Below are 11,288 nucleotides of genomic sequence, written 5' to 3' on the forward strand. Positions count from 1 at the left end.
GGGGTCCCACATCCCTGGGGTACCACATCCCTGGGGTCCCACATCCCTGGGGTCCCACATCCCTGGGTCCCACATCCCTGGGGTCCCACATCCCTGGGGTACCACATCCCTGGGGTCCCACATCCCTGGGGTCCCACATCCCTGGGTCCCACATCCCTGGGGTCCCACATCCCTGGGGTACCACATCCCTGGGGTCCCACATCCCTGGGGTCCCACATCCCTGGGTCCCACATCCCTGGGGTCCCACATCCCTGGGGTACCACATCCCTGGGGTCCCACATCCCTGGGGTACCACATCCCTGGGGTCCCACATCCCTGGGGTACCACATCCCTGGGGTACCACATCCCTGGGTCACACATCCCAGGGTATCACATCCCTGGGGTGCCACATCTCTGGGATCCCACATCCCCGGGGTCCCACATCCCTGGGGTGCCACACCCCAGCCCTCCACCTCACCCAGGTCAGCGATGCAGCACTGCCGGTTGCTCTTCACCAGGATGTTCCTGCTCTTCAGGTCCCGGTGGGCGATGGCGGGCTTGCCCTGGGTGCCGAAGATCTCCACGTGGAGGTGGACGAGGCCGCAGATGATGGAGGAGGCCAGGCCCAGGCAGGTCTCCACGTCCAGGACCGTTCTCTGCAGGAAGTCGTAGAGGGAGCCGTTCTCGTGGTAGTGGGTGATGAGCCACAGCTGGGTGCTGGAGTTCCTCGACGTCATGTCAGAGGCGATGAAACCTGGGCAGGGAGAAGAGCTGGCACCGTGGAGCCCCCACTTAGTTGCCCCCCACGCCCCCAGCCCTGCCGGCCCCCCGCTCACCCAGGATGTTGTCGTGCCGGAGCAGGACGGTGTTGTAGATCTCCGTCTCGCGGAACCACGACTGCTCGTCGCGGGAGGAGAAGATCTTCACGGCCACGCTCTCCCCGTGCCACACGCCTCGCCACACCTCGCCGTAGCGCCCTTTACCTGCCACGGCCACGGCACTGTGCCACGCAGCCCCTCGGACCCCCACGCCCTGCCCACCCCCAGCGCGGAGCACCGGGATCCCGATGGAGCAGCGCTGCATCCATTGGCCTTGCTAACATCCATCCACCCACCCAGCCTCTCTGTCCCTCCCTCAGCAGCAGGACGGTGGGAGAATTCGGTGTCTTTACGGGGTTTTGGTTGGGTCCAACCCCCCTCTTGTGTCTGAAGTTGTGGTGGCATCACCCAAGCACCGGCTGGGGCACCAGGGCAGCCCCCCCTGCTCCTTACCCACGCACTCCACGAGGGTGATCTGCCGAGCCACCGTTCTCTGCACGAGGAAGGGCAGCCCCGAACCGCTGCCCGTGGTGCAGTCGTCGTTCAGCAGGTCCTGCACAGCCGGGGCGACCGTGGGGTCAGCACAGAGGCCACCCCACCCTCCCACACCTCGGGGTCCCTCCCGGAGCTCACCCACCTCTAAGGTGCTGTCTCCCACCATGGATGCCTTCAGCATGAGGTCGGTGTCGCTGAGGTCACTCTGCTTCTGGCGGTGCTGGGCCACCTTCCAGCAGAAGAGCCCCGTGAGCGCCGCGAGGACGAGGAGGGCGAGCAGCGGGACGAAGATCATCAGGAGGAGGTTGGGCAGGGAAGGCACTTTTCCCAGGGCATCTTCTCCTGGGTGGGGGAAAGGGTAGATGGGAGCATGATAATGAAGGTCTTGGGGCTCAGGCTTCGACGTGGGAGGGTGGAGGCCTCGGGGTTTGGGCTTGGACCTGGAGAGGGTGGCTCTGCACTGGGTTCAACCCCACGGACGGCAGCTCTGCGGGCACAGCCCACTAAGGGCCACCTGAGGGCATCTCGCTGGCCCTGCCCACCTGGGAAAAGGTGGCTCTGGAGGGGCTGAGTGAGGACAGGGACGATCTGCAGACCCAACCACACCTCCAGCTGCGTGGGCAGCTCTGCCCCTGGCCCCCGTGGCCCCGCACCTTGCAGGAAGATCTCCAGCTCGGCGTTGCACATGCGGGACTCGCAGCACCTCATGCCGTACTGCTCCGTCACGGGCGTGTTGCAGTGCTCCAGGATGTTCTGGGAGAAGCAGCCCCGGTGCTGGGTGATGGTCCCCTCCTCCCTCCTCTTGCTGACGAAGCACACCTTGCCCGTGCAGGTGGGCTGGCTGCAGAAGGGCACGTCGCAGGCGCACAGCAGCTCGTCTGCGGGCACGAGGAGGGGGCACGTTGTGCCACGGGACCACCCTGGATGGGGTGGCTGGTGGCTTTGGTGGCAGGGACATTGTCCTAGGGACTCCTGAACCAAATTTTGAGAGTGGACAGCCTGGGACCGTCACGGTCCAGAAGGGGAAGGTGGCTGTGGGTGCTCAGTACAGGGAGCCCGTCCTGGCAACTCCTGGAAAAGCTACAATCCAAGTGCCAGCCCTGAACCTGGGGGTCGCCTGTCCCCACACCCCTGACAGGCACTGGGTGGGCTGTGCATCCAGCCCCAGCAGCTGGGATTAACTGGGATGCACTGGTTCACAGCACACAGGCACATCCTGCCCGTGGGGTCCCAGAGGACGTGGGAGCCGTGGGAGCCGGATGCCGGGAGCCAGGATGGGATCAAAAGCCCCAAACTCAGCCAGTGCCTTCCCAGAGGGTGTTTCAGGAGCTGGGTGCCAAACCCGGCGTCTTTCCTGGAGCTTTTCCTGACTTCCCCGAAGGCATTTCCCTGTGCTGTGGTGCTGGAGCAGCTCAGAGGGCGCCACAGTCCCCAACTCCCGATTTAGCTCTGCCCTTTCGCGCAGAAAATATCCCTCCTGGAATCAGCGAGTTCAGCGTGAGGGCAGCCAGGCGGCCAGCGGCGAGGGGACAGCGAGGGGATGTCTGGCAGTGGCCAGTCCCCCTCCTGAGCCTGTCATCCCCCTGCCCCAAAGGCTGCCCAGTGCCAGTGCTGTGGGGTGGTGGCAAGGTCGGGTTGGGGTTGGTGGCCCCGTGGGCAGGACGGGGACTCGGTGGGGACTTGTCCCCTCAGTGAACTCTGTTGCTCCTCCCCAGCACAGCCACACTGTCCCTGTCCCCCCTGCACAAACACGGCCAGCTGGATCCGCCCCCAGGTCACCTGGTGCTCCCCTGGGATGCTGAGCAGCTCCTCCTGCTCCTCCCCATCATCATCATCATCATCATCATCATCATCACCCCTGGGAAGGAGCACTCTTTAAAGCACGTGGTGCCAGCCTTCCCCGTCTCCCCTCCGGTGACGGCAAAGCACTTGATCAACCACAAGTAATTAATTAAGCCGAGATCCTCCCTGGGGAGCGGGTCACAGTCCCGCAGGGGCACAGCCCCTCGCTGGGGACGGCGCCGTCCCCGAGGAGCCCCGGCTCCCTCTGCAGGAGGTTATTTTGGGCGGAGACGCTCCCAAAAAGCCGAGGGTTTGTTTTAACCCACCGCTCACCCCCTCCCGTTGGCACTCACCGGCTGCGAGGCCGAGGGACAGAGTCATCAGCGCCAGCACCGCGCGGCCACCGGCTCCACACGGCATCGTCCTGCGGAGAGCGGAGCGGTGAGAGCGGCCCCCGCGCCCCCGAGGGGCTCATCACCAGCCCCGGGGGGCTTTGGGAAGGAAGAGGGGGGACTTGGAGAGGCAGAGGGCGGGCGGAGCGAGGTAGGATGTGCTGCTTCCAATGGAGTTTGGCTCCGGACATCCTGGGTACAGCCCTTCCTGAGAGCACATCCCGGGACCTCCCGAGCCTGGGGGACCTCCCGACCATGGCACCGGACACCACAGATGACACTGGGACCGGGACCCTGCCCTGTCCACGCTGCCCCAACAGCCTTCCTTTGTGCCAACGATCCGTATTCCAGCACTTCCCATCATTCCCACGGCTCCTGCTCTGTAAAACCACGGCCCCCACGGGCTCGGCACCGCTGGAGATTCCAGGTTCAGCGAGATCCAGGCCTTGGGATGGAGCTCAAAGGCCTCACACCACGTGCACCGGAGCCTCCCAGTGCCGCTGGCCGCGGTCCGGGGCTCGATCCCGGCGGGGCTTTTGCACGGAGCTTATCAATGACACAGACAGGGGCAGCCAAAAATTCCCTGCTGTGCCTCGGGGGAAGTTTGGCTATTTTTTCTCTTCCCCCCCCTTTTTTTTTTTTGACTTATAAAAGGGACATTCCTGCCAAGGCAAACACGGCGGAGCCCCCCCAGTGCCCCCCGCCCCGCTCCGCGGCCGCGGGCTCCCGGCCCCTCCTCGGCTCATTCTTCGTGGTTCCCGACATAAACACGCCAAAGGCTCCGTTTCCTGCAATTGAAGAGCCCAGCCCAGGGCTGCCGGGACAGGAATCAAGATTGTTTAGATTCTGGCCTTGATGGGGAAGCGGAGTCACGCAAGCCCAGCCCTCGGGAGCGCGCTCAGACGCGGCTGACCCCGGCAGGCTCCGGCAGCGCCGTAAAACGGGCTTTTCCTCCCCGAAATAACTCGCTTGGTTGTTGCTCGCGGGGAGGAAACAGCGACCGGGTGCCAGGTCCGGGGGCTGGAGGGCAGGAGCGGGGTCTGGTCCCGGGTGCCCCGTGCCGGGAGCGATGCCGGGCTGATCTCCATCCAGATCCTCGGCTGGGCCAGGATCAGCTTTGTTTTAAAATCCCAACTCCCCTGGACCTGGGCTGGGATCAGTTTTGCTTTAAAATCCCAACTCCCCTGGACCTGGGCTGGGATCAGCTTTGCTTTAAAATCCCAACTCCCCTGGACCTGGGCTGGGATCAGCTTTGCTTTAAAATCCCAACTCCCCTGGACCTGGGCTGGGATCAGCTTTGCTTTAAAATCCCAACTCCCCTGGACCTGGGCTGGGATCAGCTTTGCTTTAAAATCCCAACTCCCCTGGACCTGGGCTGGGATCAGTTTTGCTTTAAAATCCCAACTCCCCTGGACCTGGGCTGCTCAACCCCCTCGGAGCTGGGCTGCTGCTCCCCGAGTGCCCAGGGTGCCCCCAGGCACTGTGCTTCTCCCTGCAATTCTGAGAGCTCCAAAATGCATCTTTTTGAAGTCAAGCCGAGTCTCCCCGGCGGTGAATTCCCTCCATGGAGCCCTTTCCATTAAATCCCAAGCCATAGATGGCTGTGGGGTATTTGTTGTGAAACACAAAGTGGGCAGGGCCCAAAACTTTGTTGTATACGAAATATCACATGGCTTGTTGTTGTTACCAAGAGCAAACCTTAATCCAGAGTCATCCCTGGCATCCCATTGGAAAAACATCCTGAGTGTTTCCGTAATGGATAAAATCAGAGCCTGCACCCCCATCCCTGTCCCCAACCTTCCTCATTTGTCATCAGGAACTGCAGCTCAAGCACTCTCCTGTCATCCAGAGTATCTTTCCCCATCTGTGCCATATCTTTCAGGATTTGTAGCAGCATCAGGAGATGGAAAAAACCCCAGTGAAAACCTCTTGGATGGGACGTGGAAGCCAACAGGAGCGGCTGGGAATGATGGGCACCACAGCCGGGGGGTCCAGAGCAAGACCCAGCCCTGGGAAGGGGAATTTCCCCATGGAGGTGGAGGAGGAGGCAACAGGAGTCCAGGGAATGGTGGCTGGGCACAACCCTTGGGATGTGTAGGATGGTTCAGGGTTAGGGTTAGGGTCCTACGGGGGGGGCTCGGCTGAGCTTCACATTCCTGGTGCTTCCACCCTCCCCTGCAGTTTCTGCTGCTCCCAGGGGAGTTTGACACAGGATGTGGCTCCTGACTCGGCTCCCTGTGCTGCCTTTTCACAGGGAGCCAGACACAGCCGAGCCCCTTGTGCCAGTGCCGGTGCCAGTGCCGGTGCCAACCAAGGGGAGCAGGGTGAGCCAGGCATGTGCCAGCTGCCGGCGGCGTGAAGGACACTGCCGGAGTCGGCAGGAGCTTTGCCACAGCTCCCAAGGCTCCAGCCTGGTTTCAGGCTCAGGGGGAGGTTTTCCTCTCCCTGCCCGGGGCTGCAGGAGGGTCACGGATGCAGCAAAGCCGCGCTCACCCTCCGGCACATCCAGTGCAGGGGGGATGCTCAGCTCAGGGAGCTGCACTGGAGGGGCTGAGCCACCCCAGCCCCTCTCCCTGACGGGCATTGCTGTTCCATGAACGTGAGACACACGCAGAGAGCAGCAAAACCCGCCCAGGGTCACCCCAGCGTGGGGCTGGCACTGCCCCCTGCTCCTCGTGCAGAGCAGGGACGAGGGCAGTGACCCTGGCCTGGCCTCAGGGAAGGCTCTGTGCCCACAGCGGGACAGAGCTCCGTGGTGAGGCTCATCCCAGCTTGGCTCTGGAGATGGAGCCTCTTCAGCAGCCGTTTGGCTCTTCCTCACCCACCCCTCCTCTGAGAGACCCAGGGTTTGGCTGTGCCAAAGGGGAACACGGAGGTGGCACATCCTGCAGCGTCTCTGCCGTCCGTGCCCACTGCCCTCCTCCAGCCCCTGGCTAGGATTGCTGTCAACTCTCCCTCATTTTTCCCTGTGGCTTTTCAAAGTACACCCAAATTCCCCATTTCCCATGTTGATTCCAGCCTTTCCGTTGCAGCTGCGTGTTACTTCAGCTCTTCAGCAAGAACACGGGGACGGATCCTGTCACCAGCACACTGGTGTGGAGCCAGATTCACCCTCCCAACCCCAATTCCAGTTTCTCCAACCCCGGTGTTGACACCGGTGTCCCGCCGAACGTGAGGGAAATGGGGGCAAATCCCGCTTTCAGCTGCCCCGGGGGTAAATCAGGAGGGAAATGCTGAGCTCAGCGCAGCCCCGGACCCCGCGGTGCTTCCCCACTCACCTACAGCATCGGCGTCCCGCGGGCGCCCGCGGCACTGCCCGGCCCTGGCGAGGCTCTCCCGGCCACGGTCCCACTCTCGGAGCCGGGGCGGCTCTGCTCCGTGCCCTGCACCCCGGCTCGGAGGAGCTTCATGGGTCTGCTCCCCTCCCGCTGCCCGTCCCGGCACCGGGGCAGCTCCCGCGGCTGCGGCCGTGCCCGTCCCGGTGGGGCAACGTCGCCGTTCCCGGCCCGGCCCCGGGGGCTCGGCAGCCCCGTCGTCCGACGCAGCCGCTTGGCAGGAGCTCTGTGGTCTGGATGTGGGAGAAGTCAAAAAAATGTTTCTTATTACTGCCTCTTCCTGCCTGGCTTCTCTCCACCACTCCCAGCTAATAAAGCATTTCCTATTGCTGAGCACACAGCCACGACCGGCCTCCCTTCCTCCCGCTCACCGGGCCCCAGCTCCATCCTGGTTGCTCTCCCTCGCCCGTTCCTCCCGCCTTGTCCTTCACCGGGCTCTTTCCCACATGGTTTCCCAGCTTTCAAAGCCAACCCAAGCCCGTTGTGGGGACATGGTCATCAGAGCTCCTACCCTGGGCACCCCCAGGCCGATGGTAGGAGAGCAGCTTTGGTGGCGATGGGAATGTTCTAGAGGGATGCCGTGGGAATGACCTCGGCATGCTTGGCCATCCCTCTTGCTCCAGCCTCCAGCCCTCGTGGGGATGGAGCACCACAGCCCCTCAAGGGACTCCCTGGTTATTCCATGTTGGACACAACACTCTGGGATGGGGCACGGGAGGATTTCACCCCCGGGGTACAACGTGGCATCGGGGGGTGCTCCGCTGGGGATGCTGAGCCCGGCTGCGGGCACGGAGCCAGGCTGGCTGGGCCAAGGGGCTCGTGCTGGCACGGCCCTGGCTCTTCCCACACGACGCCGCGGTGGCCGGCGCTGGGATGCCGCCGGCAGGACCGTTCCCACGGCGGGAGGTTGGGCACTTCCCGCTCCCCCAGGGCACACGGGACCGCGGGCGGCGGAAGCGCCGCTTCCCCTTTTGCTGCTTTCGGGGCTGTTCTTTGGGCCACCCCAATCTCAGCTGCTTCACACTTCTCCCATCCTCTCCTGCCCCTCCAGTGCCTTCCCAAGCCCCATCCCTGCCTTTCTCCCAGCTGCACCGTGACTCCATCCAGCATTGCAGCCTCTTTCCTAACCAGGTGCCAGGGCCTGCTTTGCCACCCCGTTCCCATTGCATCACCAGCCCCAGTTGCATCAGGAACCCACCCGGAGCCTCCTTGTGCCGGGGCACCGCGGCGGCGGAGCTTTGAGTCTCGCCGGCCGCCTCGCCCCGCTATCGGCCGTGATCTAGGAAGTTCAAACAAACAAAAGCACAAAACCAGGATAAAACACGAAGGACCTTCACGGGTGACCTTGCCCGTGTGCCGGGCCCGGAGCTTTGCGGAGCCGGCGCGGGGGAAACGGGCAGTTTCCATCAGATAGGAGCCGCCCCGGAGGAAGCCGGTGCCTGCAGACATCTTATCTCTGTGACCATCTTTGCTCTGCTCTGCAGGTCTCTGTGATCCAGCTGGAGATCAGCCCCTCCCAGAGTTATTCCTGGATGGCTCCTGCATCCCCCCCCATGGGAGCAGGCACAGGGTGGGCATCAGCACCCCAAATTTATGGCTGCGGGCAGGGGTTGCCCCAGGCAGCCAAGCACGCCAGCTCTCTGGCAAGGGCGGGTGCCAGCCAGTTTGATCCCCACGACTCCGTCTTCCAAACAGGACATCTTCATTTTTAAATCATAATCATCACTGGGGGGATAAACACTTGCTTAAAAACTTCTAAAACTTCCTAAGTCCTAACCCCGGGTGACTTGAAGGGCAGGGATGAGTGGGGAGCCCCAGGCCAGGCTGTTGCTCTGGCACTGCCGCTGTGGGAAAGTGGATTTCCCCACGGTGGGACTGACTGTGAAGGGACACGACGGACAAACCAAACCCTTGGCAGGCTCCTGCCCCGCTGCCAGCTCTGAGTGGGGCAGACGGGGTGAGTCAGCAGGGCTGGGCACCACCCGACAGCACCGTGACCCGACATCCCGCGCCAGCCGTGGTGCAACCTCCTTTCCATCACCATCGCTGCGATTTCACCCCGTGGAAGGGCACGGGCATCCCTGCACCGCGGTCAGACCCTCCATGGGCGCATCCAGCCGCCCCTCGGGGTCTCCCTGAGCCGTTCCCTCGCTGGCAGAGGGGACGAGGGGCCGGTGGGAGCCCGTCTGACCCTTCCCCCCGCGCGGCGGGAACCAGGCTGGCGCGGCGCGTGCGGCGGCTGCTCCATGTGCCATCCGCCCCCGGCTCATCTGCCGGTCGCCGGGAGCTGGCGAGGGAGGGCAGCCACGTGCCGGGGAGCCCGGCCGAGCCAAGGGCTGGGGGGGAACAGACGGGGAGGCTGCAGCTCCTTCCTTCCCCACCGCAATCCTTCCCTGCCTGGGGCTCAGCCCAAACCTCCCTGTGCCCCCCCCAATGGGGGCTCTCGTCCCCCTAAGGGAGGGGGAGCCCACAAGCACCCCGAGTTTGGTTTCCAGCCTGTGCCTGGCACCCAGAGCTCCCTCACCCTCCAAAGTACAGAGCTGCTTCCCTTGGTGAGCCTTGGTGTGTCCACCCACGACCCAGGAACACACAGGAGTGGGCAGTGTCACCAAGGGGGTGACAGGGTGGCCAGGGGGCTTTGGCAGAGAGGAGGGAGCATTCCTGCCAGCCCCACAAGCAACCCTGAGCTTTATTCATGGAATCAATCCTGTTAACATGGCAACCACTTCCATTTTAATTTGCTCAGCCACATTCCAACACACGCTGCGGAATCAAGAGCTCGGGAAGATCAAAGAGCCAAAAAAAAAAAAAAAAAGAAAAAAAACAAACCAAAAAGGAAGAAAAGGGAGCAACTTGTGCCACAGTCCTGCTCCCTGGCACTCCCAGAGCCCAGGCCAGGGTCTCAGCACGTCGGTGCCCAGCATGACCAGCGCTGGACTGGGATGGTCACCCTCAAGGTAGAGAGGACAAGGGACCACTGGGGACATCTCAGCTGGGTGCGTATGCCCACATCACCCTCCTCCCCTGGGCATTCCCGTCCCGCCAGGAAGGAAACCATCCCTGTGCCACAAGAGCCAGCAGGTCCAAGGGGACAGCGGGGACCTCGTCCCCACCCCGGCACCTCCTGCCTTAGCGTTTCTTTTTCTTTTTCTTCTTCTTCTTCTTCTCCTTCTCCTCCCCGTTGGCCTTGGCCTCCTCGGCCGCCCTCTTCTCCTCCTTCAGCGCCTTGTACCTCCACTGGGGCGGCTTCAGGAGGTGCTTGTCCTTCACGCGCGGCTTCTGCTCCCTGGCGTCGGGGGCCGGGCCGGAGGGCTTGCTCACTTTGATCCTGGGGACGGGCTCCCCGAGGGGGAAGATGCTGTTCCCGCGCCGCAGCCACAGCGGCAGGAAGCGCAGGAAGCGGTGGCCCGGCCGGCGCGGCGGCGGCACCTCCGTCACGGCCTGGCCGTTGCAGGAGGACGCGCCGGTGCTGGGGCGCGAGGACAGTTCCGAGTCGGCGTCCGGGTCCGGCACGTGCTGCCCGAGGATCTCCGGCACGGACAGCCGGCGCTTGCCCACCTCGGGCGGGCTGTCGGGGCAGACGGTTTGGCAAGCGGTGGCCACGAAGGGGCTGGCCAGGGACGTGGTCATCCTCACCATGTGGTCCATCACGCCGTCCTCCTGGGGGTTGCAGGGGATGCTGCAGGTGAACATGGAGCAGATCTTCTCCAGCAGCCTCCTGCTCCTGGATTTGGGGCTCAGGGCCTTGGCCACCAGCTCGGCCAGGGCCGGCCACTCGGGCCGGTACTGGGATCCGAACTGCTCCGCCCGCGGGCGCCGCAGGAGGGTCCGGATCCTCACGGTGGTCTCGAAGCGGCCGGTGAAATTTGCCCATTCCCTGGCCGTCTTCCCCTTCACGGCGTCCACCGCTTTCAGGTCAGCCCCTGGAGGCAGAGGGGTCCCGGCAGGAGGATCATCACCCCACCCCACCCCGAGCAGCAACGCCAGCCCTTCCCCAAAGGGCCGGGGACGCGCTCACCCGCCAGGAGCAGGGCGGTGACACAGTCCTCCCGGCCCTGCACCGCAGCCTTCATCAGCGCCGTCAGCCCCCGCGGGTCCCGCTGGTCCACCTCGAGCGCGGGGTAGTAGTTGAGGAGGTAGTTGACGATGGTGATGTGTCCTTAACAGCCAGAGAGAAGCTGCGTTAGAGTTCCGACAGTTAACGGGGAACAACGGCTGGTGCCTGGCGGAGAAAGGGTTTAGCAGCTGCATCTCGTGAGGATGAAGATGCAGAAGCTTGGAGGGATCAGGACAGAAAGGTTTTGGGTTTATCTAGTTTTAGGTTTGGCCGTGGAGGGTTCAGGACTGAAAGGGTTTGGGTTTATCTTGTTTTAGGTTTGGCCGTGGAGGGTTCAGGACTGAAAGGGTTTGGGTTTATCTTGTTTTAGGTTTGGCTGTGAAGGGTTCAGGACTGAAAGGGTTTGGGTTTATCTTGTTTTAGGTTTGGC

General features: G+C 63.2%; 2 protein-coding genes across 2 annotated transcripts in view; both read right to left on the reverse strand.

Annotated features, from left to right (window-relative positions):
• ACVRL1 (activin A receptor like type 1) overlaps positions 1–6,831 on the reverse strand; it is a 9,299-nt gene extending 2,468 nt beyond the window's left edge. Inside the window, exons 1-7 of the mRNA XM_017836655.1 lie at positions 6,745–6,831; positions 3,428–3,498; positions 1,946–2,170; positions 1,435–1,634; positions 1,251–1,350; positions 816–962; positions 458–733 (exon numbers count right to left, since the gene is read on the reverse strand). Of these exons, the coding sequence (XP_017692144.1) occupies positions 458–733; positions 816–962; positions 1,251–1,350; positions 1,435–1,634; positions 1,946–2,170; positions 3,428–3,494 (1,015 nt within the window). The 5' untranslated portion in view covers positions 3,495–3,498; positions 6,745–6,831. The remainder of the gene's footprint in view (positions 1–457; positions 734–815; positions 963–1,250; positions 1,351–1,434; positions 1,635–1,945; positions 2,171–3,427; positions 3,499–6,744) is intronic.
• A 2,639-nt stretch (positions 6,832–9,470) lies between these two features.
• ANKRD33 (ankyrin repeat domain 33) overlaps positions 9,471–11,288 on the reverse strand; it is a 3,431-nt gene continuing 1,613 nt past the window's right edge. The window contains exons 3-4 of the mRNA XM_017836619.1: positions 10,820–10,960; positions 9,471–10,724 (exon numbers count right to left, since the gene is read on the reverse strand). Coding sequence (XP_017692108.1) covers positions 9,931–10,724; positions 10,820–10,960 — 935 coding nt within the window. The 3' untranslated portion in view covers positions 9,471–9,930. The remainder of the gene's footprint in view (positions 10,725–10,819; positions 10,961–11,288) is intronic.

Source organism: Lepidothrix coronata, unplaced genomic scaffold, assembly GCF_001604755.1.
Source record: "Lepidothrix coronata isolate B3197 unplaced genomic scaffold, Lepidothrix_coronata-1.0 Scaffold281, whole genome shotgun sequence".
Taxonomy (NCBI): domain Eukaryota; kingdom Metazoa; phylum Chordata; class Aves; order Passeriformes; family Pipridae; genus Lepidothrix; species Lepidothrix coronata.